Source organism: Ipomoea triloba, chromosome 3 (assembly GCF_003576645.1).
Source record: "Ipomoea triloba cultivar NCNSP0323 chromosome 3, ASM357664v1".
In the NCBI taxonomy this organism is placed as follows: Eukaryota; Viridiplantae; Streptophyta; class Magnoliopsida; order Solanales; family Convolvulaceae; genus Ipomoea; species Ipomoea triloba.
This window is the reverse complement of record NC_044918.1, coordinates 17741386-17767097: the sequence shown is the minus strand read 5'-3', so window position 1 is coordinate 17767097 and position 25712 is coordinate 17741386. Positions and strand designations below refer to the sequence as shown.

General features: G+C 36.3%; 2 protein-coding genes across 2 annotated transcripts; both read left to right on the top strand.

Moving 5' to 3' along the window:
- Positions 1 to 2651: 2651 nt before the first annotated feature.
- LOC116012997 lies at positions 2652 to 4487 on the top strand. Its single transcript, XM_031252662.1, has one exon. It carries the CDS (start codon positions 2652 to 2654, stop codon positions 4485 to 4487), a length of 1836 nt encoding a protein of 611 aa, XP_031108522.1.
- Positions 4488 to 22226: 17739 nt separating this feature from the next.
- Positions 22227 to 25232, top strand: LOC116014223 (indole-3-pyruvate monooxygenase YUCCA2). Its single transcript, XM_031254235.1, has 4 exons — positions 22227 to 23171; positions 23971 to 24219; positions 24486 to 24608; positions 24948 to 25232. Exons 1-4 carry the CDS (start codon positions 22476 to 22478, stop codon positions 25161 to 25163), a joined length of 1284 nt encoding a protein of 427 aa, XP_031110095.1. The 5' UTR covers positions 22227 to 22475; the 3' UTR covers positions 25164 to 25232.
- The last annotated feature ends 480 nt before the right edge of the window (positions 25233 to 25712 follow it).

Here is a 25712-nt window from a genome sequence, read left to right as displayed (position 1 = left end):
ATCAATTCAACACAACTGCAGTATCAACCATGATCCATGATCCACAATACATTATGGACCATGGTCCACAGTATAACGACCGCCCTCGTGGGGCACTTTCATTCCACGTACGACACTTACAGCATCAATGCTTGTCCTCTTCCTTGCCTTCTGCAATCTGCAGGGCACCCAAATCTAACGTTATATTTTTTTTTGAAAGCACGTTATATATTACTCCTTCAATACTTTACTTTGATGGCTTTGTATTATATTTGTTGTAAAACTCTTATCATTTTAATTTCTATGTAAAAAGTAGAAAAAGTCTATTGAGTCTAGCTACTCAAGTGGAGTTCAAATTCAAGAAATTAGACTTCAATCAACTTAATTTGAGTTTGAATTTTAAATTTTTAAATTGAGTATAAATTTGAGTTTTAACCATTCGAGTTTTGTTGTATTCAATTACGTTCCGAATTTCTTACTATCACCATATAGATCGAGCAACACAATGATATAGATTTGATTCTTATATAAGAAATACAGTCAAAATCAAAATCAAACAAATGTTTACCACATTTCGAAGATATATACCATACGTTGCTTAATGGAATATACATGTGTTATATCTTATCTTTAGTTCAATATACATGAATATATTATACCGTGGGCAAATTATAATATTATATCATATACTCGAATTCATAAAAATAGTATTTTAAGTTTATAAAGATAATAATCATAATATGCATGCTCATAAAAATAACACTAATTAATCAATTATCACTTAAATATATAATTCTCTAGATTTCTTTTGGGTATAAATAAGATCAATGTATAAAAAATATATATCGTTAAAAATATTTTATGGAGATATTTTAAATAATACCTATATTAATCTGATATATATCATTTTATAACTGTGTAGTGAATCTGCCGTAATAACTTTCTAAATTTACAATAATAATTTTCTTAACTTGTAATAGTAACTTCATAAATATATAATAATGACTTTATGAATTTTCAATAGTAACTTTATGAAGCCAAGTACCTTTTGATTTTATGGCGTACATTACTGACTTTGTGAACATATATGCTTGGTCATTTATGGACATATAATAGTGTAGTGACTTTATATATCTAGAGGTTTGTTATAAAATTAAAAAAATATAGTAATATGTGTATCATTTAAATATATTTTAATAAGAGCCATTTAATGATATAGTTTTTATATATTAATTTTATTTGTAAAAAAAAAAGATAAAAATGAATTTAAATTGAAAAAATATTAGAGAAAGAATTTAAGGATGATTTGAAATTATTATGATACGATGCTGCATAACTACTGACCATAATATAACTATTAGTAAATGATGGATAAATCATACCCGGACCCGCCACGGAGTTAGCACGGAGCACGGGTCAAGGATCACCCGACCTGGGAGCACGACCTGGGCCCTTTCGGCCCATGACCGTCCTCCACGAGGTCAGCTGGGCCGACCTCTCCGGAGGTCGGCTGGGGCCCCGGGTCGTGGTTTGACGCGGTCTTATCGGCGTGGGACGCGGTCCAGGACCGCTCGAGGGGTTTTCTCCAGGTTGTTGGACCTACAGCTAGTATATAAACATGTAACATTGTCTAAACAAGACATCTTCCACTTCTTTGTTCTAACGACATCTTTGTCCTGTTATTACCAATCCTGTAATAGCTTTGTTATTCGTTCAATATATACAAGTACCTCCGAGGTACGCTTTGATCTATACTTGTCATACCCCCTATAATCTATTCGGGTTTATTGATTCGGGCTACCCTACCCCCTATAATCTATTCGGGTTTATTGATTCGGGCTACCCGGGTTAATTAAATCCATTCGGGTTTATTGATTCGGGCTACCCGGGTTAATTAAATCCATCATTGTTTATTGATTCGGGCTACCCGGGTTAATTAAATCCATCATTGGTGCTTTCATTGAGAGCTCGACGTACAGGCTCGAGCGTGCTATTCACTAGCTATGACAAGATCAGGATCCAACTCCGGTAACTCCCACGGCTCGCGGGGTAACCGCGCTCCCTCCCGTGCCGGTGAACCTAACGGGACGGCGAGTCACCAAACCCTGCCCGTGAGGTCGGCCGGCGACCTCCGGGACGTCCTCAACAACAACCGTCACGCCGGGCCGACCCCGCCCCCTCCACCTCCAGCCCCGGGCTTTCAGGAGGGGGTGGTCGCGCTCCGGCAAGCCACCACCGTGTTGACGCAGATCTTGGATGGGCTTCAAGGCAACCTCGTGGCTCTCCCCCCCGGCCCGTCACGGCGGGAGGAGGGTCCGAGCACCTGCCGACCTCACACACCCGAACCTCACGTTGGCGAGGAGGTTAATTCACCTCGGCCCTCAGCAAGGAGGGGAGGAGATGAGGCTCCTCGAGGTAGGCTTGCACAGCTCGAGACAAGAGGAGCCCGCCTGGTCCGGGCTACCAAGTCCGCTCTCGGACGATTGGGCACACGGGTCCCAATCCACGAACGCCTCGACTTCGGATCTCCCATCGAGGCGCCCACCGAGGGGTCGGCTTCACGAAGGGCCCCGAGCCTTGAGCCCCGCGCTCAACCTCAGCGGGAGCAAGCCTCGCGTATAGAGCAATCCGGGGAGACTCGTGGACGACCCTCGAGCTCCCACAGCAGTGAGATGGAGCAGTTATGTAGGCGGATGGACGAGCTCCAACGTAAGTTGGAAGCACGAGAAGGGTCCTCGGAGCCTCAGGAGGTGTTGACCTCCCCCTTCACCGACGATGTCATGGCGGAGCCGCTACCGAGGGATTTCCGATTCCCAACCATCAAGGCTTATACGGGGTCGGCCGACCCCCGGTCCCACCTCCACAAGTATCGAGCCGCTATCATGATGACAGGTGCGAGTGACGCCGTCATGTGCCGGGGTTTTTTCGCAACCCTCGACGGCCAAGCGCAAGACTGGTTCACGTCGTTGCCCGAGAAATCCATCTCGACCTTTGCGGATTTCTCGGTGAAATTCTTGTCGTACTACGCCTGCAGCATACCGAAGAAGAAGCAGTTTGCCAGTATGTGCAAGTTAGAACAGGGGAGTACGGAGACATTGACCGACTACCTCACCAGATGGAAGAAGGAGGTGAGGTCGGTTGAAAACTTCGACAAGAAAGCAGCCATACCGATCTTTACCAGCAACGTCAGATCAGGTCCTTTCCACCGCGACCTCGTCCAAAACCGTCCCAAGACATACGCCGCGTTGCTGGACCGTGAGGCGAGGTTCGCGGAGGCGGAGGAGGCCGAAAGAAAGAAGAAGGAGGAGGAGCGAGGTCGGCGAGACAAGGCAAGAAAGAAGAAGGAGGAGGAGCGAGGTCGGCGAGACAAGGCACCCCAAGACGAACGCCGTGCGCCGAGGCCCCCACGCCAGGCCGGGCCGCGGCTGGCCCCGTTGCGCTACCTCACTCCCTTAACGGGGCCGCGGCTGGCCCCGTTGCGCTACCTCACTCCCTTAACGCATCCGGTGAGTGCTATCCTAGAGCACGCCGAGGTCATGGGCATCGTATCATACCTAGAAGAATGTATGAAGGTGTCACCCAATGCGGACCCCAACAAATATTGCCGTTTCCACAGGCAGCAAGGACATGACACGGACGAGTGCATGGTTTTGAAGAGGCAGATCGAGGAGCTCATTCAGAGGGGCTACCTCGGTCAATACGTTAAAAGGTCGGGGCAAGGCCGATGCCCGGCCAATGTGTGGAAAAAGAAGGGTGGTTCCGAGCCACCCGCCTCCGGGTCGCGCAAGAGGGAGCTCGACCGACTCACTAAGGAGGAGGAGAAGGAGTTGGACGAGCCCCACCCCCCAAAAAAACAGGTCATCCATGTCATCTTTGGTGGTCTTGAAGGAGGAGACACACAATCAGAAAGGAAGAAATGGGCTCGGAACCTCTACGTAGGGGAGGTCGTCCGCCAACCGCAAGAGAAGAAGCAGAGGAGGGAACCTATCATCTTTATAGAAGACGACCTCCCAGATGGACCTCTACCCCACCGTGATGCCTTGGTGATCTCCTTGGACATCAACAACACTATCGTTCACCAGGTGTTGGTGGACACGGGGAGCTCCGTGAACGTCATGTACTATGACACGTTCACTAAGCTCGGCTTGACAAGGAAGCAGTTGGCACCGGTAAGAACCCCGCTGTCCGGGTTCACAGGAGACTCGATCGAGACGGAGGGCTCCATTAACCTTGAAGTGGAGATAGGCATCGCGCCACATGTCAAGAGGTGGGAAGTCGAGTTCGTGGTCGTCAAGATCGAATGTGCCCACAACATCATTCTCGACCGACCCGCCTTGGAGGACCTCCGGAGCATCATATCCATGGAACACCTATGTCTGAAGTTCCCTACCCCACCGGGGTCGGTGTGGCGAGGGGAGATAAATGGAGCAAAAGGGTTAGTGACACCTGTCCATATGTCATCTTTGATGAAGGTAAATCCAAATCTTAATTGGTTCCCTACAACCTAAACCATGTGTTTGGGCTTACCAAATGCATGTTATTACTTTAATTTCTTTCTGAGGAATTATTATTTCTTTGTGTGGTTAGTGATGATCCACGTACAATTAGCTTAGGTTACAGCCCGTTGACAAAACCAAAATTAAAACAAAAGCTTTCCTGTTGTGTGCTGTTATTTAACAGTAATCAATTGCATACAAAAAACCAAGAGATATAAAACAAACAAAAAAGCAAAGGTTAGTTGTATTCTACTTTCATGTTAGCTATTATTATCTTATAAAGTGGTATGGGATTGAATGATTATTTGATGCTCCTTCAATCTCATTCCGCCACCCACACACATATAACAATTAACAAGGACTTAACATGCCCAGTCTTATTGTGGTTCGGACCGATCTTATTGTGGTTCAGACCGATCTTATTTTGATCCTATCATTTATTCTTGTAAAGTTCTTTTTTTTTTTTGAATACTACTGACTCTATTACAATGCAGTATCTGTTCATAACTACTTTCTCAACCTATTGAAGCACAAGAATCAGTATTGCCGTATAAAAAGAAGGGTTTGATGCCACTGGACCACAATGTCCTTGGCTTCTTGTAAAGTTCTTAGTAACTCGTTTAGTTCGTGCACTTTTCGTATTTCTTGTTGGGCGAATGGAATCAAATATTGTTATATAAACTAGTATTTTCGCCCGTGCGTTGCACGGAATGAATTTGTTATAATATTTTAAGAATATTTGGATCGATATACAATTATATAAATTATAACATCGAATATTATATAGCGCAATTGATGAAATTGGTTGGATTGATTATGTTTTTTGATGTTTTATTTGCTTGAATTAGAGCAAATAATTGTCCAATTACCCGTGCGATTCACAGATAAATTTTTATTTATTTATTTAGATAATAAAATTAAAGAAAATTATTTAAAAAAATCTAATATTGAACATGTACATTTATTTGATTATAAGATTAGTGCAAAAGTATCACTCAATTAATTGAATAATATATGACTTGTTTATTTACAATTATCTTAAAAAGATCGATATTTAATACTCCGTATAACTTAAGTAATTATATTATTACAAAAATAAATATGGAAAAATGAGAAATAATTTAACTTTAATTACTACGGAGTATAAAAATAAATTGAACGACCAATATTTAGCTTAATTAACATAATAATTATTAGACAATTATTATTAGTCAATTACACTAAATTAATTATTTTTCGTTAACCGGAATATCAATTCGTATATACAAAAATTATTACTCCGTATTATTATATATTAAATATGTTCGACCTTCTGCAGTGTTCATGTCACATGTGTACTAATTAATTTGATCACGACATCTAAAGTTGTTGAGATGATTGATCAACCTTCTAGTAATAAATATTAATTATGTGATAAGTTAGCTGTTTTCGGAAGGAGTTTCGGTTAACTCTACGACTAAAAAGAGCGCGTTCCTGATGGAGTAGTATTTAATAATATAATTAATAATTAATATAATTAATTAATTAATTAATATTTAATTCATATAATTATAATAATATAATTGCCGATTATATTTCCAATGAAATATTAATATATTCATTTAATTTTTCCTAATATTTTAATTTTCTTTTGAATATATTCATTTCCTTTTTCCTTTATTAAAAGAATTATTAATTTTCATTCATTTTTCCTTCATAATTTTTTCCTAATATTTCATTTGTTGGTTACTAATTCTTTTGTAGGGAAAGTTATGCTATATTTCCAGTGAAATATTAATATATTCATTTCGTCTTTCCTAATATTTCATTTTCTTTTAAATATATTCTTGATTTAATTTTCAATTCCAATAATATCTCATATTCTTGATTTAATTTTCTACTAATAAATGATGACTTTATGGACGTGATCTTCGTGTATACTTTTTTTTGAAGACAATTTTCGTGTATATATAAATATTACCAATTTTTATTGCACGTACATTACTGCTATTACCGTGTATAAGTGACATTAATATGCTAATATTTGTTACGATTTAATGAAAAAATTAATTTAATAAAATAATATTATGTAAGCAAACAATTCGTGTTAGTAGGTTATTACCATTTGAGAATTGGTTAGAAAATAAAATATAATAAATATTTGATTTAATTTTATAATTAAAACAATTTATTTGCCTTTTTTATTTGCCTAGTATGCATGCATCCACCGTTTTTGACTTGTGTTATTATTTTAATTATTATTCTTATTTTGTATGCAATTTACCTTTTGTAATTAAATCAATAGTTTTATTCGCCTATTACCATATTATCATAAATATAAATGAAATTGGCATGTTATTAGCAATTGACTGATTTTATGAATAAATATATATATGAATAATTAATAAAATAATAAATGAATAAAATAAATAATTTTACTAAAATGCCGCTAAGTTTGGGTGGGAAAATTTGGGAGGAGGATATTATTAATCATTTTTAAAATTCCTTAGACGGAAGATGGGGTGACATAGAAAAATAATATTATTATTCATTTTTAAAATGCCTTCTATTAATGTGTCTCTTTTTAAAACTCAGAAAATTGAAGATATTTTTGTTAAGTTGTTATATGAATATAAAATGGAATAAGGTTGACCATGTTAGTAAGATATTATCATTTGAATTTTGGTTATAAATGGTTAGAAATTAAAATTAAAATACAATAAATTTTGTCCCAAATAACACTTACCCGTTCCATAAATTACTCATTTTATATATAGAAATAATAGTACATCCGTATTGAAAGAAGGGAAAATATATATTGGTTTTTTTAATATATATTGGCCCTTCTATAATATGCGACGTTATATATGTGTGTGATCATTATAAGAGTTATGCTAAATTCTATTTTTTTCTTTTTTCTATTTTTTTTTAAATTTTGAGTCTTAATTTTTAACTCTTTATTTGGTAATATGTGATTGATTTTTTAAATAATAGTATTTGATTAATTAATAAATTAATAAAATATTAAAAAAAAAAAAACTTAAACGCATGATGCGTTCAATCAATTTATAGTATCAATGATTCAAAATGATTTTATTGTCATGAACGTTATGAGATAAAATTAGAAAAAGAATGTCATTATTCATTTTAAAAATACCTTCTATTAATGTGTCTCTTTTTTAAACTCATAAAATTGAAGATATTTTTGTAAAGTTGTTATATGAATATAAAATGGAATAAGGTTGACATGTTAGTAGGATATTACCATTTCAATTTTGGTTATAAATGGTTAGAAATTAAAATTAAAATACAACAAATTTCGAATATTATTTCAATTGAAATGGATTTGCACGGAATGGATATAACCAAAATTGAAATGGTATTCAAAATTGAAATATAATAAATTTCGAATATTATTACCATTCCGTGCTAATTGTATTGTATTTGTATTTCAATTTTGAGTACCATTTAAATTTTGAATACCATTTCGAATACCATTTCAATTTTGGTTATAAGTGATTATAAATGGTTAGAAATTAATATTAAATTGTATGGTAATGATTTTATATATTACGACGTGCACCGCAGGACTTTATCAATTTATTATTTATATATTTGATATATACATTGAAAGCATGCGTTACCATGTTTGGATTGTTTTGACAACATAAAATTATTGTTTAAAAAAAAAACAACATAATATTATTGTAACACTTGAAAAGTCATCAAAATAAGTTGTAAATAAATTTTTAGAAGATTATACAATTAAGTGAATTAACATAATAGAATAAAGTAATAATGCAATACACCAAAAATATATGGTTAGTTTCAATTACTCGTCTTCTCGGGATGTTGTAAACTACTCACCACAATCTACCCTATATCCACAGGCTTCGTTACTCGGGATCCCATTCTTTCCTCCCATCTTTTGCCGCGTCATCTCCAAAACTTTTCTGTGAGAATTGGAATGCACTGCAGCTGAAAAGGTAGGGCTAAACCACAATAGCAAATATAATTAAGGAAATGAAATTATAAAATTAACTAAATGTATATCATAAATATTTAAGAATTAAGGATGTGACTAAACCACAATATATTAAGAACCCTGATCCTAATATATGCTATCAACGTAATGCTATCAACGTTGGGTGATAACCTCCACCGCGTCATCAATCCGGTACCCCACCATGTTTACAGTACTCGTGGTTGTTGATTTTCCAGGAGAAACCAATTTTAAGAGATAGAGAGAGAAGAATAAAGGTAAAATCCGGCTCAAAATTCACATGGAATACGAATTATGATTATAAGCAATAGTTTATATAGAAAATAAGGAAGAGAGAGAGATAGAGGTGAAAAAGGTAAGAAATTAAGAGGGGTGGAGATGGGGGAGTAGTTTAGGAAATTTGGCTGATTAGTAGGAGAAAAAAAAACATAATTACGCTACTGTTATAATTTATTACCATAAAATTAATATAGAAATATGTTATAATATGTTATAATTACCATAAAATTAATATAGCAATATGTTATAATTTCGTAGAACCAATTTGACTATTGTTATAAGAACGGAGATCCAAGAATAAGGCTAATTTATTACCGTGTTCACACTTAACTATGTAATCAATCCAATTATTCAATTACCAAAATTTAACCATAATAGGCACTAACTGATTTTATATAATAAATTAATAAATTAATAAATAAAATAACTAATTTTACCAAAATGCCCCTAATTTTGGGCGGGAAACTTTGGAAGGAGGATAATGCTTTTATATATAGTATAGATGATAAAGATACTCTAATAAAATTACTTTTGATAGAAATTTAACTCTTAACCTATTAAATTTTTAATTGTACTTGAATGTACGTAGTTAACTCTGCGTGCTAGTTGATTAACACCTAGATAGATTAAGTTCCACAAATATATTTATGTAGAACTTAGAAGGTGAGGAGATGATAAGCCGTGAATTAACTTATAAATATGCTTTAATTGTACTAATTTCTAAGTGAATGTTGTGTGTTTGTGCAAGAACAAAGCGTATTTCAGGTGTTTATGACTCAATCATTGGAAACCAGGACCTAGGCATGATGAAGCGTAAAATGAAGACGAATCGGAGAATTGGAGCGAAGGAGAAGTCAGAAAACACCACCATCACCTGCAGCGTGACACTCTGGCAAGCTTTCAGAAGGTCTGTGATATTTTGTGTTATGTGAAAAAAATTCTAAAGTAATGATCAACACCTGTGTCAATCATACTCATATAATTATGTATTGAGTTAATTCCCAAAATGGTCATCCGACTATGGTCTTTTCTTAAATTGGTCCCTTGACTTTTAATTGCACCCAAAGTGATCCTCCGACTTTTGAATTTTAAGCCAAAATGGTCCTCCGTTAGCTTTGGCGTTAAGTAGGTGTTAAAATGAAGGGTAAAATTGTAAATTCAGGTTTTGCACTCCAAATTAAAGAAATTTGTGACTGCTTTCAACATCCTGCGCACATATTTCTTCAAATTAGGTTTTTGTTCTCCTAAATCTGCAATCAAAATTTGGGATAATCAACTAGAAGGCCAGAAATCTTTGTCTTGGAGAGTTTGTGGATGAAGTTGAAGATCAACGTTTTTGGCCTTCTAGTTGATTATCCCACATTTTGATTGCAGATTTATGAGAGCAAAAACCCAATTTTAAGAAATATGTGCGTAGACTGCTAAAAGGAATCACATATTGCTTTAAATTGGAACGCAAAACTTGAATTTCCAGTTTTACTCTTCATTTTAACACTTACTTAACTCCAAAGCTAACGGAGGACCATTTTGGCTTAAAATTCAAAAGTCGAAGGACCACTTTGGGTGCAATTAAAAGTTAATGGACCAATTTAAAAAAAGACCATAGTCCGAGGATCATTTTGGGAATTAACTCTTATGTATTTCATATTTTATTACACAGAGTATAATTACAAGTCATTATCAATAATAATTACAATAATTATATAGAGTATAATTACACGGAGAAGGGGAACCAGTGGTTCCGCCTTCTCGCTGGGAGAAGGTGACCAAGTGGTCGCCTTCCCTAGTGAGAAGGCGAACTAGTCTTCGCCTTCTTCGGCAAGAAGGGGAACCATTGGTTCGCCTTCTAGCTGGAGAAGATTTCTCAATCGGAGAAGGCAACCACCAACGAGAAGGCGGCTACTGGTTTGCCTTCTAGCCGGAGAAGGTGAACCAGTGGTTCCGCCTTCTCGCTGTGAGAAGGCGAACCAGTGGTTTTCCTTCTTCGTGACCGTTGTCGGTCGTCGGTCACTTTTTTTTTTTTTTTGTTTGAAAATGTATTGAAAGGTGGTCGGATTTCTAATGACCTGTAATAGCAGAATAGCAGGTCATTAATCTGTTTTTGGGTCTCATTGCATCAAAATGAATTGTTTATAGGTATAATTGTACCTTTAAAAAGTTGAGGGGCTAATGAACTTTTGAGCTAAAGTTTGATGGCCTATTTAACCCTTTTCCCAAAAACCTTTTATCTGAGATTTGTAAATTCATGTTAATATGGTAAATTATTCCAGTCTTCAGTCCACCTATGTGACCCAGTTATCAGGCTAACAGAGGGGTGACTTGGACCAATTATTAAAGAATGAATTCAAAGTTGGACAAAAAATAGTATAAGGTGATGAGCAGAGTTGTATTATTTTTGCAGTCCACATAGCAAGAAGGGCTGCTAAAAAAGTAAGGTGCCCCAAACTCCAAAGGCCACCAAGCTATTAGGTATTGATGGATATAAAAGTGCAGCACCTATAGGCTATAGCACCAGTTTTGGGCTGGAGGAATGAGGCTCCATAGGGCCCATATTGCAATTATATTCAATATCACTCTATCTCTAAATAATTCTTATTATTGTATACATTGATATTTAATTTGCACCTCATGAGATGAGATTAATTCAGACGAATGTTAGTCGACTCTAATCTCATTCAATGACAATTTTTTCAAAAGCGTTGTTACATATGCATCTCGCAAAATGAGATTAACCAGTCAAATTTTGATCATATCTTTTTAAGAACAACTCTCTTAAAGGCATAAATACATACACATCACTTCATATCTTGTCTAATAGTTTTCACCTCAGATAAAAATGACCAAAATGCCAAGAGAAGATTTAGATTATGAGTTTTACTATACATATCCATATTCCCACTTTACTAAACAATCAAATTTCAATTCTAAATGCAAGTTGTTAGACAATCACAGATATTCTCAATCGATGAATTACACTAACAAATCAGAACATTTTATTGAATGGAGGCGGGGATGGTGTGTTTCCTAGAGCAATTACATTATTAGACACAAGTATCAAATGTTGGTCACTCATGTCTGAGATTCCAGCGGAGGTGTCGTGATACTTCTGATTCCAAACTAACAACATTATTTTGTCCCCATAACCTTAAACTCATCATCCCCTTGTCTTTTGAATTGTAAGAACTTTGAGCCAGCAAATCCTAGTGGACTGTAGCACAATATGAATATATGATGAAGCATATCTCCACCTAATTTAACACTTTTGCTTTCCCTCTACATATATAATATCTACAAATATGATATCTTCTATTTAGTGAACAGTTAGGAATAATGTTTTATAAATTTTAATGATACTAATAAGTAATTTGTATAAAGAAATTAGAATCCTCCAATGTATTGTAATTTTTCAATTTTTAGATAGTATGTAATCAGCTAATAAAATAGGAGTTATGTTATTGAATCAAGCTTTAAATCCAGCTAGTAAACTAAATACACTCTAATTAGTTCAGTGGTTGGCAAAAACTGTTATGTCTTTTCTATAACACTTTCTCTATCTATTGCAAAACAAAGAGTCAACACAAGAAAAATCACAAAGATGCCAACTGATCTCAAGATGCTTGAATTTACAACTTGTATCTATCTCTAGTCTCTCATATAATGTGAATAATTGAATATATAACTTTACTAAACCTAAGACACAATACATATTGAAACTTTTTCCAAACTTGGTATTTCTGATTAATTAGGTACTAATTAATTAAGCCTAGATTTCTTTCAGGAGTAGTGGAGTGTTCCCAATTCAGTGAAACAATCCTGGGAATGAGAGGGAATTAAGAACATCATCATCATATATAATAATAAGCATTAATTAAGTGGGAAAATGATTAAGAATCTGAACATCATTATCGGATGAGTGGAACATATGATATTGACGATAATGTTAGTTCAAGAAATACATGTTTGATTATTAAATTCTAAAACAATGATGAGTGCCTACATACAAATCCAATGGGATTAGGTTTGTGTTGGCTTAATTAGTAAATTATAAGACAATAGTTATAGGATTCAGGTTTCATGTGACCCATAATTTAGAAAAAACCAATTTATGAATGTTTGTTTAATTGACCCCTCACCTTTCACTATCTATAGCAAGTTTACTTTATCAAGTTTCACTTTGTTAATCACTTCTTTATTCTCCATACAATGTATAATAGCTAGAGTTGTGCTTACAAAGTAAAGAAAGTAGAAAATAATAATAAAAAAGTCATTTTTAAATTTTCATAAATCTTATGGAATGAATTATAAAATTTTCTAAGGTATAAATAATAATAGGCGCCAATGACATTGTGGTCTATTAGTGGCACGGGGTGCTTGACTCGTCAAATCGGAGGTCATGGATTTGAGTCCCAATCAGTCTTACGTTTTGATGACAAAAATGTTGTACTTAGTCTTCCAAACTTTCGCCTAACAAATTATATATATATATATATATATATATATATATATATATATATATATATATATATATATATATATGTATATATAAGATTAAAATATTCCATTAACCTTTTGGAGCACACAAGGAACAAGAGGGAAGAAAAGGCAACAAACCACAAATCCAGGATGCTATTTGATCATCATATCACTCCCTGACTTTTAGATGATCCTAAACCTTTTACATGGATGCACTCATCAATGGAGGAATTAACTATAATTTAACTTGACCGACATAAATTATTTATTTATTATTATTTTGAGTACTATCGACTCTATTACAATGTAGTATCTATTCAATATAGATACTTTATTATTTAATCGTACAAAACATTATTGTATTCTTAATCCATTCACATACTAATACTAGTATTTCGGGTTTTAACCATGGTTGAAAAAATCGCTAGGTGGCAATTAATCAGTGCATGTATATTTTTTTTTTAAATTTTTTTAAAATTTTTTTAATCTTTTAAGACTTGATAATTATAAATTATTTAATATTTTAATAGTTAATACTAAAATATTAAATATTAACATAGAAAACATCTACAATTTGAATAATTTATGGTTATTTCGCTCAAAATGATGTCGTTTTGAGTGAAGTAACTCATTTAGAAAAGAAGGGAACAATAGCTAATCCATCGACTAGGCGACCTAGTCGGTGCCTAGGAGGCCTAGGCGACCTAGCCGGCTAGCCTCCTAGACCACCATTTATGGTGATACGCTAGGCGGCTAGCCAGCGCCTAGCGCCTATTAATCGGTGCCTAGGCGAGATTTTGCAACATTCCGTTTAGCTATACTTGTCAAATGACACAATATAATGTTTTCATCATCATCATCATCACAATTATTATTATTATTATTATTATTATTATTATTATTATTATTATTATTATTATAAATGTCAATCAATTTCAAGCTAGGGATGTTGGGCTATAATAAGTAAATAATTTGACTGTATATTGATCCCGGCACCCAAAGTATTGCCATAAATAGCAAGAAATTATTAAGCTATAATTAGTATTAAAACAAGCGTCTATATTGTATGAAAAAAAAAAAAAATCGGAGCTATCTAGTAGGTAACTTAGATTCATCCTACATCCTAAAATCCTAAATGCAACTCTAGATTAGGGCGTATATATATGGAAAAATCTTTCACTGTTTCACAGAGGCACTGAGAACTATTTTGCCTTCCACGTTGTGTACAATATATGAGTCTGATCAAAGTGTGATGATGGGCACCAATTAACAATGGCCTAAATTCTCTTCAACGGAATATACTCTCCTGACAAAAACAAGAAACCCAACTAGCTAGGGGAAAAGAAAATTTGTTCCCTACCCTCTTGTAGGACTCTGCTCACATTCCCTGTATAAATCATATATGCATGTGTATAGGTGATGCATGGTTTTATTTGTACCCGAGACAAAGCTAAACTAGGTTATTATTGTTAAAGTATAATGTATAAACTATTAATAGTATATAAACTATTAGTAGTGGATTCCTTATATTAAGGCTAGTGGAGCACTAGCATGTATTAGGGCAGGATTTAGGGAGTCTTGTCTCTCCCTCTCTCCTATATATGTGTATCAGTTTATGCAGTGAAGAACACACAGAAAACACAGAAAATATAAGTCTTTTAGCTACTGCCCACATTCAGCTTCTTCCCTTTTAGTTCTTAACATGGTATCAGAGCCTACTGGGCATTGATCGGCGCAAAGAGGCGAGCAACCGGCAGAAGTTTCGCGGCGAACGGAGCCTCCACGCGCCACCGTCGGCCGGAGCTCCGGCGACCGCTCGCCGGTGCGTGACGGCGCGTGAGGCCATTTCCGGCAGAAATTTGTCTCGTTCGTCTCGTTTTGATGAGCCCATTTCCTGATGGTGTCACTTGGGCGAGTCTTCATCAGCTTTAGAAGCTTCGTCTCTCTTTCTCTCCCTGTTCTTCTCCGGCGAACCAGCAAACCTGGATCAGCAGTGACGAACCAGCTTGTCGAGCAGTGGCGCAGCTGGGTCATTTCCAGTGACCTTGGACTCCTCTTCTCCGATGCTTCATCTCTCTCTTTCATTTCCGGCACAGCAGAACGCTCCTGGCAGCAGCTGCAGTGGTGGCTGGGGAATATTCCCGGCTGCTATGGTTGTAGATGATTAAGTAATAGGTATTTTTGATGTTGGAAGTGTTATAAGGAGGGAGGATCTCTTTGCAGTAGGTTTGTTGGGCAGCAGGTTTTGGGTTTTGTGTGTTTTGGTTTTATTTTGATGGTGGAATGAAGGGGAATAATTGGGCAGTAGATTGTGTTGTTTAGTTTGTTTTAATTTAATTTGGTCTTAAGTTTAGTTTGTTTGTTGTTTGGGTCATGGGAATATCTCATATTTAGAAGTCATGCTATGGTGTGAGTGAGAGGTGCATTGTGGTGTTTAATTGGGATGGTGAAAATGGCAATCCGTCATCGGAGAAGAAAAATAGCATAAAGTTTTGGCCGAATGATAGTAGGCTTCGTGGTCGAGTTGACAATCTTGGTAGCCGAATGATAGTAGGCTTCGTAGTCGAGTTGACAACCTTGGTGGCCGAATGATAGTAGGCTTCGAGGTCGTGTTGACAATCTTGGTAGCCGAATGATAGTAGGCTTCGTAGTCGAGTTGACAACCTTGGTGGACGAATGATAGTAGGCTTCGAGGTCGTGTTGACAATCTTGGTGGCCGAATGATAGTAGGCTTCGTGGTCGAGCTTTGTGGTCAACTAGAAAGACATTGACATGTTTGGGGACGGGAGGTATCTGTAGGCATTGGTAGCATTCAAGCTTTTGTTTCAGGGGGAGTGCTAAATCCCAAGCTTGTTTGGTCTACGCGAGTAGCGTCAACTTTGATGGCGTGTACAAGGCCCAGATACAAGTCATGAGTTACTTTATGTGGTATTTGGTTAAGTTTTCTGCCAGTACTCAAGACCATCCGATTGCATCACAACATCAAAGTTTTCAACAGTAAATCTAAGGCAAGACAGTTTCAAGCGCTATGGTTCATGTGAGATATTTGTAACAAGCTGCAGCATAATTGATATCTATGCTGCAGCTTGAGGGGGAGTGTTAAAGTATAATGTATAAACTATTAATAGTATATAAACTATTAGTAGTGGATTCCTTATATTAAGGCTAGTGGAGCACTAGCATGTATTAGGGCAAGATTTAGGGAGTCTTGTCTCTCCCTCTCTCCTATATATGTGTATCAGTTTATGCAGTGAAGAACACACAGAAAACACAGAAAATATAAGTCTTTTAGCTACTGCCCACATTCAGCTTCTTCCCTTTTAGTTCTTAACAATTATCATTTAGAGCATCCTCAATAGTTGTAGTTTTTACAAGTGTGATTATAGAAAAGAGAAGATGTGAAGAAAGAGAAAAGGAATACTTGCAGTGCACGAACCCAGCTGGGTGCTATGGTTGTTCCACATGCGACCAAATGCAAGCCATATTTACACATGGTGAGACTCATCAGTACTTTTCTGAGTAAAAATCAGCTCCTTGCAGGAGAGCTTTTTTCTTTCTTCACTTCCTCTCTTCTCCACATAAGCTTGCTATCCTAAAAAGACCACACCAAAAATCATAAATGGGGATGCTCTTAGTACTAAAGACTGTAACGAAAATATGATAGTAAAATATATAGAAAATTTTAAAGTAAAAATCAAATTCTTAAAAATTACAAGTTCTTTTACTAAGTCAAATGATAACATTTTGATGATGGGTTGTGAAATGGAAAATGTGTCTCCCATCTAATGCAATTAGATCTCCTTCTGAGCATAAGGGGCATCCACGTTTTCAACTTATAAGTAACTTTTCCTTCTTAATTTGGTCCAAACACGATCCATCAATCATCTCATATTTATCTCTCAAATCGTTAAATACTTCTTATTCAATTTAGAGATCCTATACTTAACAATACACCTACCCTAAAATCTCAGTTGAGGTCATATCCAATGCAATCCTAGCATATATGTATATAGTTACCGACTCCACCAAATCCTACTACATAAATACTAGATTTGTTATAAATATGTGATTGGCTGCTAGGTAGAGTAGTAGAACTAACATGCAGGGAATTAAGTGAGATGAGGAGGCCAGGCCAAGTGGCGAGGAGAGGTTGGCAAGTTGTTGTTACTGTAGCACTTTGAAAATTTTGAGAGGAATGATCATTGCCCAACTCGAGAAAATTATTACTTGATGTGCGCACGCACAAAGAAAAAAAAACAAAAAATTGTAAATTGAGGGGGCCCTTTGACGGTTGTCACCATATATATCACGGATCATATTTGTGTAGACAGATCGTTTCATAGATTCTTTTATGGGAGACGAGTCGAATTAATATATACATTTTATAATATAAGTATTACATTTCATATTGATCAGACTTGTTTTATAAATAAGAATTTGTGAGACGGTCTCATGCACATTATTATTATTGTTGTTGTTAAGTTAATAATGGACATCTTTCAGTGTTCTGATCTGGTGACTTAGCTTCTTCTGCATATTAATCCCTCTACGTGCCAAAAGGTGTTCTTGACACATCAAGCAGGTGTTATTTCCTAGCTTGTTGTGCTACTACTATTACTTTATTGGCCTACCAAGCTATATTGCAGCATGCGATATAACATGCATGTGGTATCGTACTATACATCCACGCATAGATAGGTGCTGAAATTCATCAAAAGGTTAGGGCGTTAGCTGGTCTCCTGTGATACCGTTTTATAAATTTCAATTTATGCGACGAGCTAGATTTAATAAAAATAAATTTTAATTCTGATTGTTAATTTTTAACTGAAAGTTAATTTCAGGAATAGTTCATTGATTACTGACATTTATCAATTTTTATTATCGACTTAAAATTGAATCTCGATTTTCAATTTAACTATAAATGGTTCTTTGAGTATTATTATTATTTTTTTAAAATTTGGTCAACTAGTTAAATATCCATTTAGTAATAAAAATTAATTTTTCTTTGAGATGGACAAATTGGTTTATAACTTAATACATTGGGTTCATCATTGGTGGTTGTAAACGTCATTCACCAATGAAATTGGTCGAGACAGTTGGTTGGGTAGATAGTAGATTGCTAGGTGTTTTTTCGTGTTTCTAACCACATGTGGTAAAAAAACCTCCATTTTAATTGATGTGTTCCCATTAAAAATCCTATCAAGTACCAAATAAGTATTTTCTATTAATAAAACCACCAATAATAAGTATATAATCCTTCTTAAACAAGCAAGGAGAATCATTGAAGTTGAGAGGCACGCTATATGTCCCTAGTGGAGCTGACTGCTGAGGGAGATAGAATCTTAATAACTATACAATTTAGGTCTTTACATGTAACAAAGAAAAAAAATTTACACCCGTTATAAGATCCATGATATTTTGATGGTGCGCAATTGGCAAATTAAATAGAGAAAGGCAAGCAAAAATGCATGTACCGAAAAGTAAAATGTAAAGAAGACATAAAAAAGTGAAAGTGGAATATATATTTACCCCAGGCATACCACGTTGTGAGTTGGAAAGGAAAGAACCTTTGCCAGCCAGTGCAATTTATATTAGTAGTGTTCTTAGAAGGACAGGTAACAAAGCGTAGTAGTAGAATGGTTACAGAGTCTCCAAAGTTGTGGGACTACTTGTCCTCATTCGATCTCCGACCCCTTCCCTTAAAGGACACCAATAGATTGTGAAAGTGGCTTTTGATTGCAAAACTATTTGTGATATAAACTTTAATCTTTGGGTATTGGAAGATATATGTATTGCCCTCTAGATTCCCATTATCTCCACTCATCATCCCCAAACATTTTTTGTGATTATAGAATCCCCAGGAGATTGGGAAGTATTCTCCACAGATTCGTATCTCACTTCTTATCTTGTCTAGTTACATATTCAATTAATTATGTACAACATTCTTTCGCTCTATGCTCTGAGTCATGATCGGTAAAAATAAATGATTAGTAAGATATGAGAATTATGCTCCATTTACTTGGCCACTTCATATGGGTAATATATTTTCGTTTTGCACATTAAGTGTATATTGATAGTTTTTAATGGATTGAGCCCACCAAACTGATGTAATGTAGGAGAAATAGGGAGAGAAAATAATATTAAATTAATAGGACCCAATACCACTAGAACAAAATATATTGGGCTACAATGAAATAATTAATTACAAGATAATAAGTTCAAGCCAAGTGGCCCAATACACTAGCCCAACCTATTGACTATTAGAGTATTAGGAATTACTAACCAACAAGACAGACTACGAGGTCCACACAGCTGTATGAACTATGGTCCACACAATAATGATTGGGAAGAATAAGGAATCTGCTCGGATCAATCCAATCTTGAAGCCGCTGATAATTGATTGCCCCGTCCCTTTTGGACCATTTTGAGCTAATAAGAGCGTGGACCATATATAGATATACTATACCCTAAATTATATCACATTATAGACATCTACACTGATATCAACATAACTTAATTTTAACTTGAAGGAATGAGCATATAAAGGTTATCCATCTACATTGAACTTTGTATTCACTTAAATAGTTAGGTGCACATTCATTTAATTTGCATGTTGTTATCATACAACAACTTTGTTAGTTTAAGTGCATCATATATGAATATATTGATTGCTAAGTTAGCATTAAAACGCCATTATAAGTGTTAGGATCAATCGCTTTTCATATTTTCAAGAGGTAAGGTGCTTAACTTGCTCCTTCACCACAATTTCCCATCCCAGACTTGTCACTTAACCACAACTCTCCCTCCCAGCACCTGTTAGCCTCCACCACTACGTCAAAAGCTATAGCTTACAACGAAGGCACAACTTTATTTCCTTATATACCGCCACCATACATTTTCAAGAGGCAGGGTGTTGGACTTGACCCTTCACCAGCGTCTGCCCAAGAATCCCGTTAGTCACCAATTGCTAGACTTGGTCCATCACCGGCCTCCGCCCCACAATAAGTACGTGTTAATGCGATTGACACTTTTTTCCTATAAAACATTATTAAAAATTCTAAAATATATTTTATTTATTGTCCATTTTTAAGTTTATCGCTTTCTAATAAGTGTCTATATATTTAGTTTGATTTTGATTTTATTCCTCCCCCAATTACTCCTAAGATATTTTGTAAACAATTATGTTGAAATCCATATGGTCCAATTGACAATACAATGCAAGAAAAGTGCTGTTAAATTTTCACTTTAGTGGCAAATTTGACCATTATTATTATTATTATTATAAACATGGAATATTGGATGGCAATTCTAGATTACTTAAGAAGAGGATGTAATAATATCAGCTTGAATTAAAATATTACTGTCACATCTAGCTTAATATAATTATTATACTCACAATCCATAAATAATCTTAGATGACATGGACCAAATATCCCCTAACTAATAGATATTGATATGAAATAGTAACAAAAATTAACTATTGAAATTGCTCTAAACATGGATGACTATTTAATTTGCCATGGAGGATAGATGGAGGCTTTGAAGCCGGCCTCCATCTGATAACGGAACGCTGCTTTGAGAACTGTACTCTCCCGCCATCCTCCACTCTTCTGGCAATATTCCACCATCACAAGGTGGCACAACCGTGAACTACCACCGGCGGTGACCGGAGTTGGTTTGGAAGAGACGACGGTGACGGTTTGGCTCCGGCTAGAGGAAATCAGAAACTGCGGGACAAAGAAGATGCGAATCGGAGAGGGACAGAAGCACATACATACAGCTTGTATGTGTGCAAAATGATTTTTAGTTTGACCCATTCTCTGATTATGAAGTATGAACATTTAAATGGAATCTTTGTTATTTACAATGGGCTTGTTTGGTTATTAGCGGTTAGTAGTTAGCGGTAGCGGGTTGTGTTAGCGGTTATCAAATAGCGGATTGTATTAGCGAGTTTGACCAGCGGAGTACATTAGCGATTTGTAAAAAGATATTTGGTAAAATTAGCTGTTTAGATTAGCGGTTAACATGTAAAATGACCAAAAGGGTATACATATATTTAATAATTTAATAATAATAATAATGTTTTTAAATAAAAAAATAAAAAGAAAAAGAGATTTAATAATTTTTTCAATAATAATAATAATGTTTAAAAAAAAAAACAAAAAAAAAAAAGAAGAAAAGGGGAGCCGCTCACAGCGGCTCCCCTAATTCCCTAAACCCTCACTTATCCCACATCGGTGGGATAAGTGAGGAATGGAGCCTTGAGGCTCCTATAAAAGGAGCCTCAAGGCTCTTATAGGAGCCTCAAGGCTCCCATTTTGATTTCAGGAGGCGGGCTCCTTAATTGGAGCCTGCCCCCTTAGTTTAATTTTTTTTTTTATTATAAAGTGTGAAGGGCGTTTTGGAAAACTCTCAAAATGCCATTGCAACATGCTGCCGATTGTAGCGTGTTGCACTTTGGCGGTTTGGAGCGAATCCGCTGCTCCAAACCGCCACTAACCAAACATGATTTTTAGCGTTTTGACTTTGGTCAAAACGTTGAAAACGACGGATCCGTCATTAATCAAACAAGTCCAATATAAGTTTAATAAAGGGTCCACCAGCCATAGCCATTTAGAAAATGACATTTTGAGTTTGGGTATACAAATTAACTAGATAGAGTTTGGAAATTAACTACTAGCTAGGCGGGACATAGTTATGCATCTTTCCATCATCTCCATAATTCCATCTTCAAATCCATTGAAATTTCATTAGATAGAGTTTGGGTATACAAATTTTATCATGGGCCCTTAGGATTTAGAATTCAACCTTTTGGGAACCACCTAAGTAACTAAATAAGTTTTTCCCTCACAAAGTTGTGAGGGAATTGTTGTTGGTTAGTGGTAGTTGTTTCTATTAAAGAAATAATGCCCCCACTACAGTGTGTGTATATATACACACATTGACACATACACTACAGCCTAGCTACATCTCCAAATCAATTCCTTTGTGATTCACTTCACTCTAAACTTCTGTGTCAACCTTAGTCTCCTCGATCGCCTCTTTCCTCAAACCATAACAACCTTCTTTCATCATATCATCTCAACCAAATCCTAATTTTACTCGGACATACACATCCCATATATAATTTGTCGTCCAAGGTTTAGTTTTCTAGTCTACTTAGTATTAATTCTCGTACGGGGTACGGGCTAGGAGTTAGTATTTTGCAACAACTCTATTTGGTTTTTTCTTGAATCTTGAAATTTTATATATTTCGGTTGTTATTAATGGACTGCCTGAAGGAAATGGAAGGTAAAAGAACTCACGATCAATTCGAGCCCAAGAAAATAATGTCCAAATCGCCAAGGCGGGTTTGGGTTCCCGGCCCGGTTATAGTCGGCGCCGGCCCTTCAGGCTTAGCCGCCGCGGCTTGCCTGAAAGAGCGGCGCATTCCGAGCTTGATTCTTGAAAGGGCTAATTGCATAGCGTCTCTATGGCAGCTCAAAACCTACGACCGGCTGCGCCTCCACCTCCCCAAACACTTTTGTGAACTTCCCTTTATGCCCTTCCCTTCCCACTTTCCCACATACCCTACGAAGGAACAATTCGTGGCTTATTTGGAAGACTACGCGGACCGGTTCGGTTTGCAGCCCGAGTTCAATAGAACAGTGGTTCGGGCCGAGCTGAACGAGAAATGCGGGTTTTGGACGGTCAAGTGTGTGGGGGAGAAGGCGGAGGAGGTGACTGAGTATGTGTGCCGGTGGCTAATTGTGGCCACCGGCGAAAATGCCGAGGAAGTTGTGCCGGGTTTCGACGGCATGGAGAACTTTTCCGGGCCGGTTATTCATACCAGCCAGTATAAGACCGGGAAAACCTTCCACGACTGCAAAGTTTTGGTGGTGGGGTGTGGAAATTCCGGCATGGAAGTGTGTTTGGACCTCTGCAACTATAGTGCTCACCCGTTTCTCGTTGTTAGGGATTCTGTAAGTTCAATAACGTTTCATATCCTATTAGAAAATTCGAACTTTACATCTTTCAGTCTCTTTCTATCAGTCGAACTAGCCAATAAGATATAAAATATGAAGTATAGGGGTGTAAAAATTCAAGACCTAGAAGATGGTAGAGTTGAAATTGAGGAAACCATGGTCTATTTTAGGTATTGAAATGATGGCAGAAGTAACAAAATCTAATAAGTTGCTGGGGAGTAATATAATTTATTAGTCAAGAAGCTAAGGGGTTTTTTTTCTTCTTTTTTCCTCTGACATATATGCTAACTAGGATAAAAATATGTTTGATAGAATCTTGGTTCTTTGGGAATATATATAATGTTGAATCTGAAAAATTAGTATAGGAGGTTTAAAAAGTTTGACCAAGCAGCGTTAGTTATTAGGGTTTTAGAAGCAGACGACCTAGTTCTTTGTACTTTCTAAAATTATATTCCTGGATTCATCTGTACTATCAGTGCTTTATATAGCATGCGTTGTACTTGACACACCATTTCCATAGTAGATTTGAGGGACTTCCAAGTTGATCTTCTCTCAGCAGCTTCCATCTCCCTGTAAAAAGGAAAAAGAAAAATAAAGCACGTAATGGGGTTCCAAAGTACACACACTATCATTTTAATCAACAAATGGTCCAGCCCAAGAATTGACTAAACCTTCTTATCCCGGCCTCAACTTAACCCAACTTTTTTTTTATGTTTCGTATTATCGGAAAAACACAACATATTACGTAAAAAGGTTTAAAGGTCTAAGGAATCTTTGCCTTCATTGGTTGCTGCAGGTGCATGTATTGCCGCAGGAGATGCTAGGGAGGTCGACGTTTGGATTGTCGATGTGGTTGCTCAAGTGGTTTCCGGTGAGGCTAGCGGACCGTATTTTGCTATTTATTTCTCGTTTTGTAATCGGAAACACAGAAAATCTTGGTCTCATCCGGCCTGAGATTGGTCCCCTTGAACTCAAAGTCACCACCGGAAAAACCCCCGTCTTGGACGTCGGAACACTAGACAAAATCAGAACGGGCAAAATTAAGGTAAATTCCTAACTTTAACCACAAATTTTCATCATTTTCTCTTTCTCGTAATTACAAAATACATGAAATTTATGGAGGAAACCGGCCTAACCAAGTTGATTAGCAGGTTGACTTGATAACCATAAAATTACAAATTTGACTCCCAGTTAAAATAGCTCATTTTTTGTTTGAGCTGATCAACTATGAACAACTTATTAGGCTGATTTATCTTCTTATAGTCACCTAAAAATTCATGGAATAATTTATATATGATTGCCTGCGCGCAGGTTGTTCCGGCTATAAAGAGATTGACCCATCACGGGGTGGAGTTTATAGATGGAACGATGGAAAACTTTGATGCGATCATATTGGCCACGGGCTATAAAAGTAACGTCCCATCTTGGTTAAAGGTATACAACTATCTATCAAAAAAGTCTGTGATACATAATTCATCTTTTAGGTAGCTAGCGGAATGTCAAATTTCCATATTTGTAATTCATAATCGAGGATGTATTCAAAGGAATAACTCGAATCATACATTAACCTGGAGGGTGTGGTTGAGTAGAAGATACTCATTGATCCTTAAACAAAAGTCAATATTCGATTCTTGGCTTTGGATATAAAGCAGCCTTAAATCTCTAGGCCAGCTGTCTCACCCCATAGAGGTGTCTACAAATTCAGGTGGAACCCCACATTCTTGGGGAATGTTAGATTCTTATTAACGGAACGGTGTTTTATGTGTTCCTCAGGGAAAACATTTCTTTTCGGAGAAAGATGGATTTCCAAATGAAGCATTCCCAAACGGGTGGAAAGGCGATGATGGTTTATACGCTGTCGGATTTACCAAACGAGGTCTACTTGGGACATCATTGGACGCGAGGAGAATAGCCGAGGATATTGAACAACAATGGAAGCTCAAGGCCAAGCCTGCATGTAAAATTGCCTTCAAAACTTCAACATTATAAACGAACTAGCTTAAGAATTAATAATAGATTAGGATTATTAATTTTGATTGTGTACTATGTTGCAAGCAAGTAGGGGTAGGGGCCGGGGTTGGATTTACAGGTGCATTAATACTTTGTATATAGATGCTAGTTGAAATTAATTATTTGAGAGATTAATAGGCAATTAGGCATCAGGCCAGGGAGGAAATCTTTTTAAGGTATTTAGTAACCAGTACATATATATAAGAATTGGACTGGACTTAGATGTGTATAGGTGCTTGAATTGTGATAAAAATGGGTAAATTTATTCGTGCCATATTTTTTCGTCGAAATTAAATACAGTATCTTAGCATTCGATATTAGTTATAGCGTTTTTTGTGTAACATTTGCTATTAGCAAATTGTGTATTCGCTATTAGTTATAGCGCTTTCAACGTAGTAGTTTCTACTTTATTATGTTTTGATGGGAAAATGTTAGTGAGCCCAATATCCTGTCATCGAAACGTCTTTGCTAGTAGTTATATCTTTTGGCGTAGTGATAAGAGCCTGACAGTTTAGATTCAACCCTCCA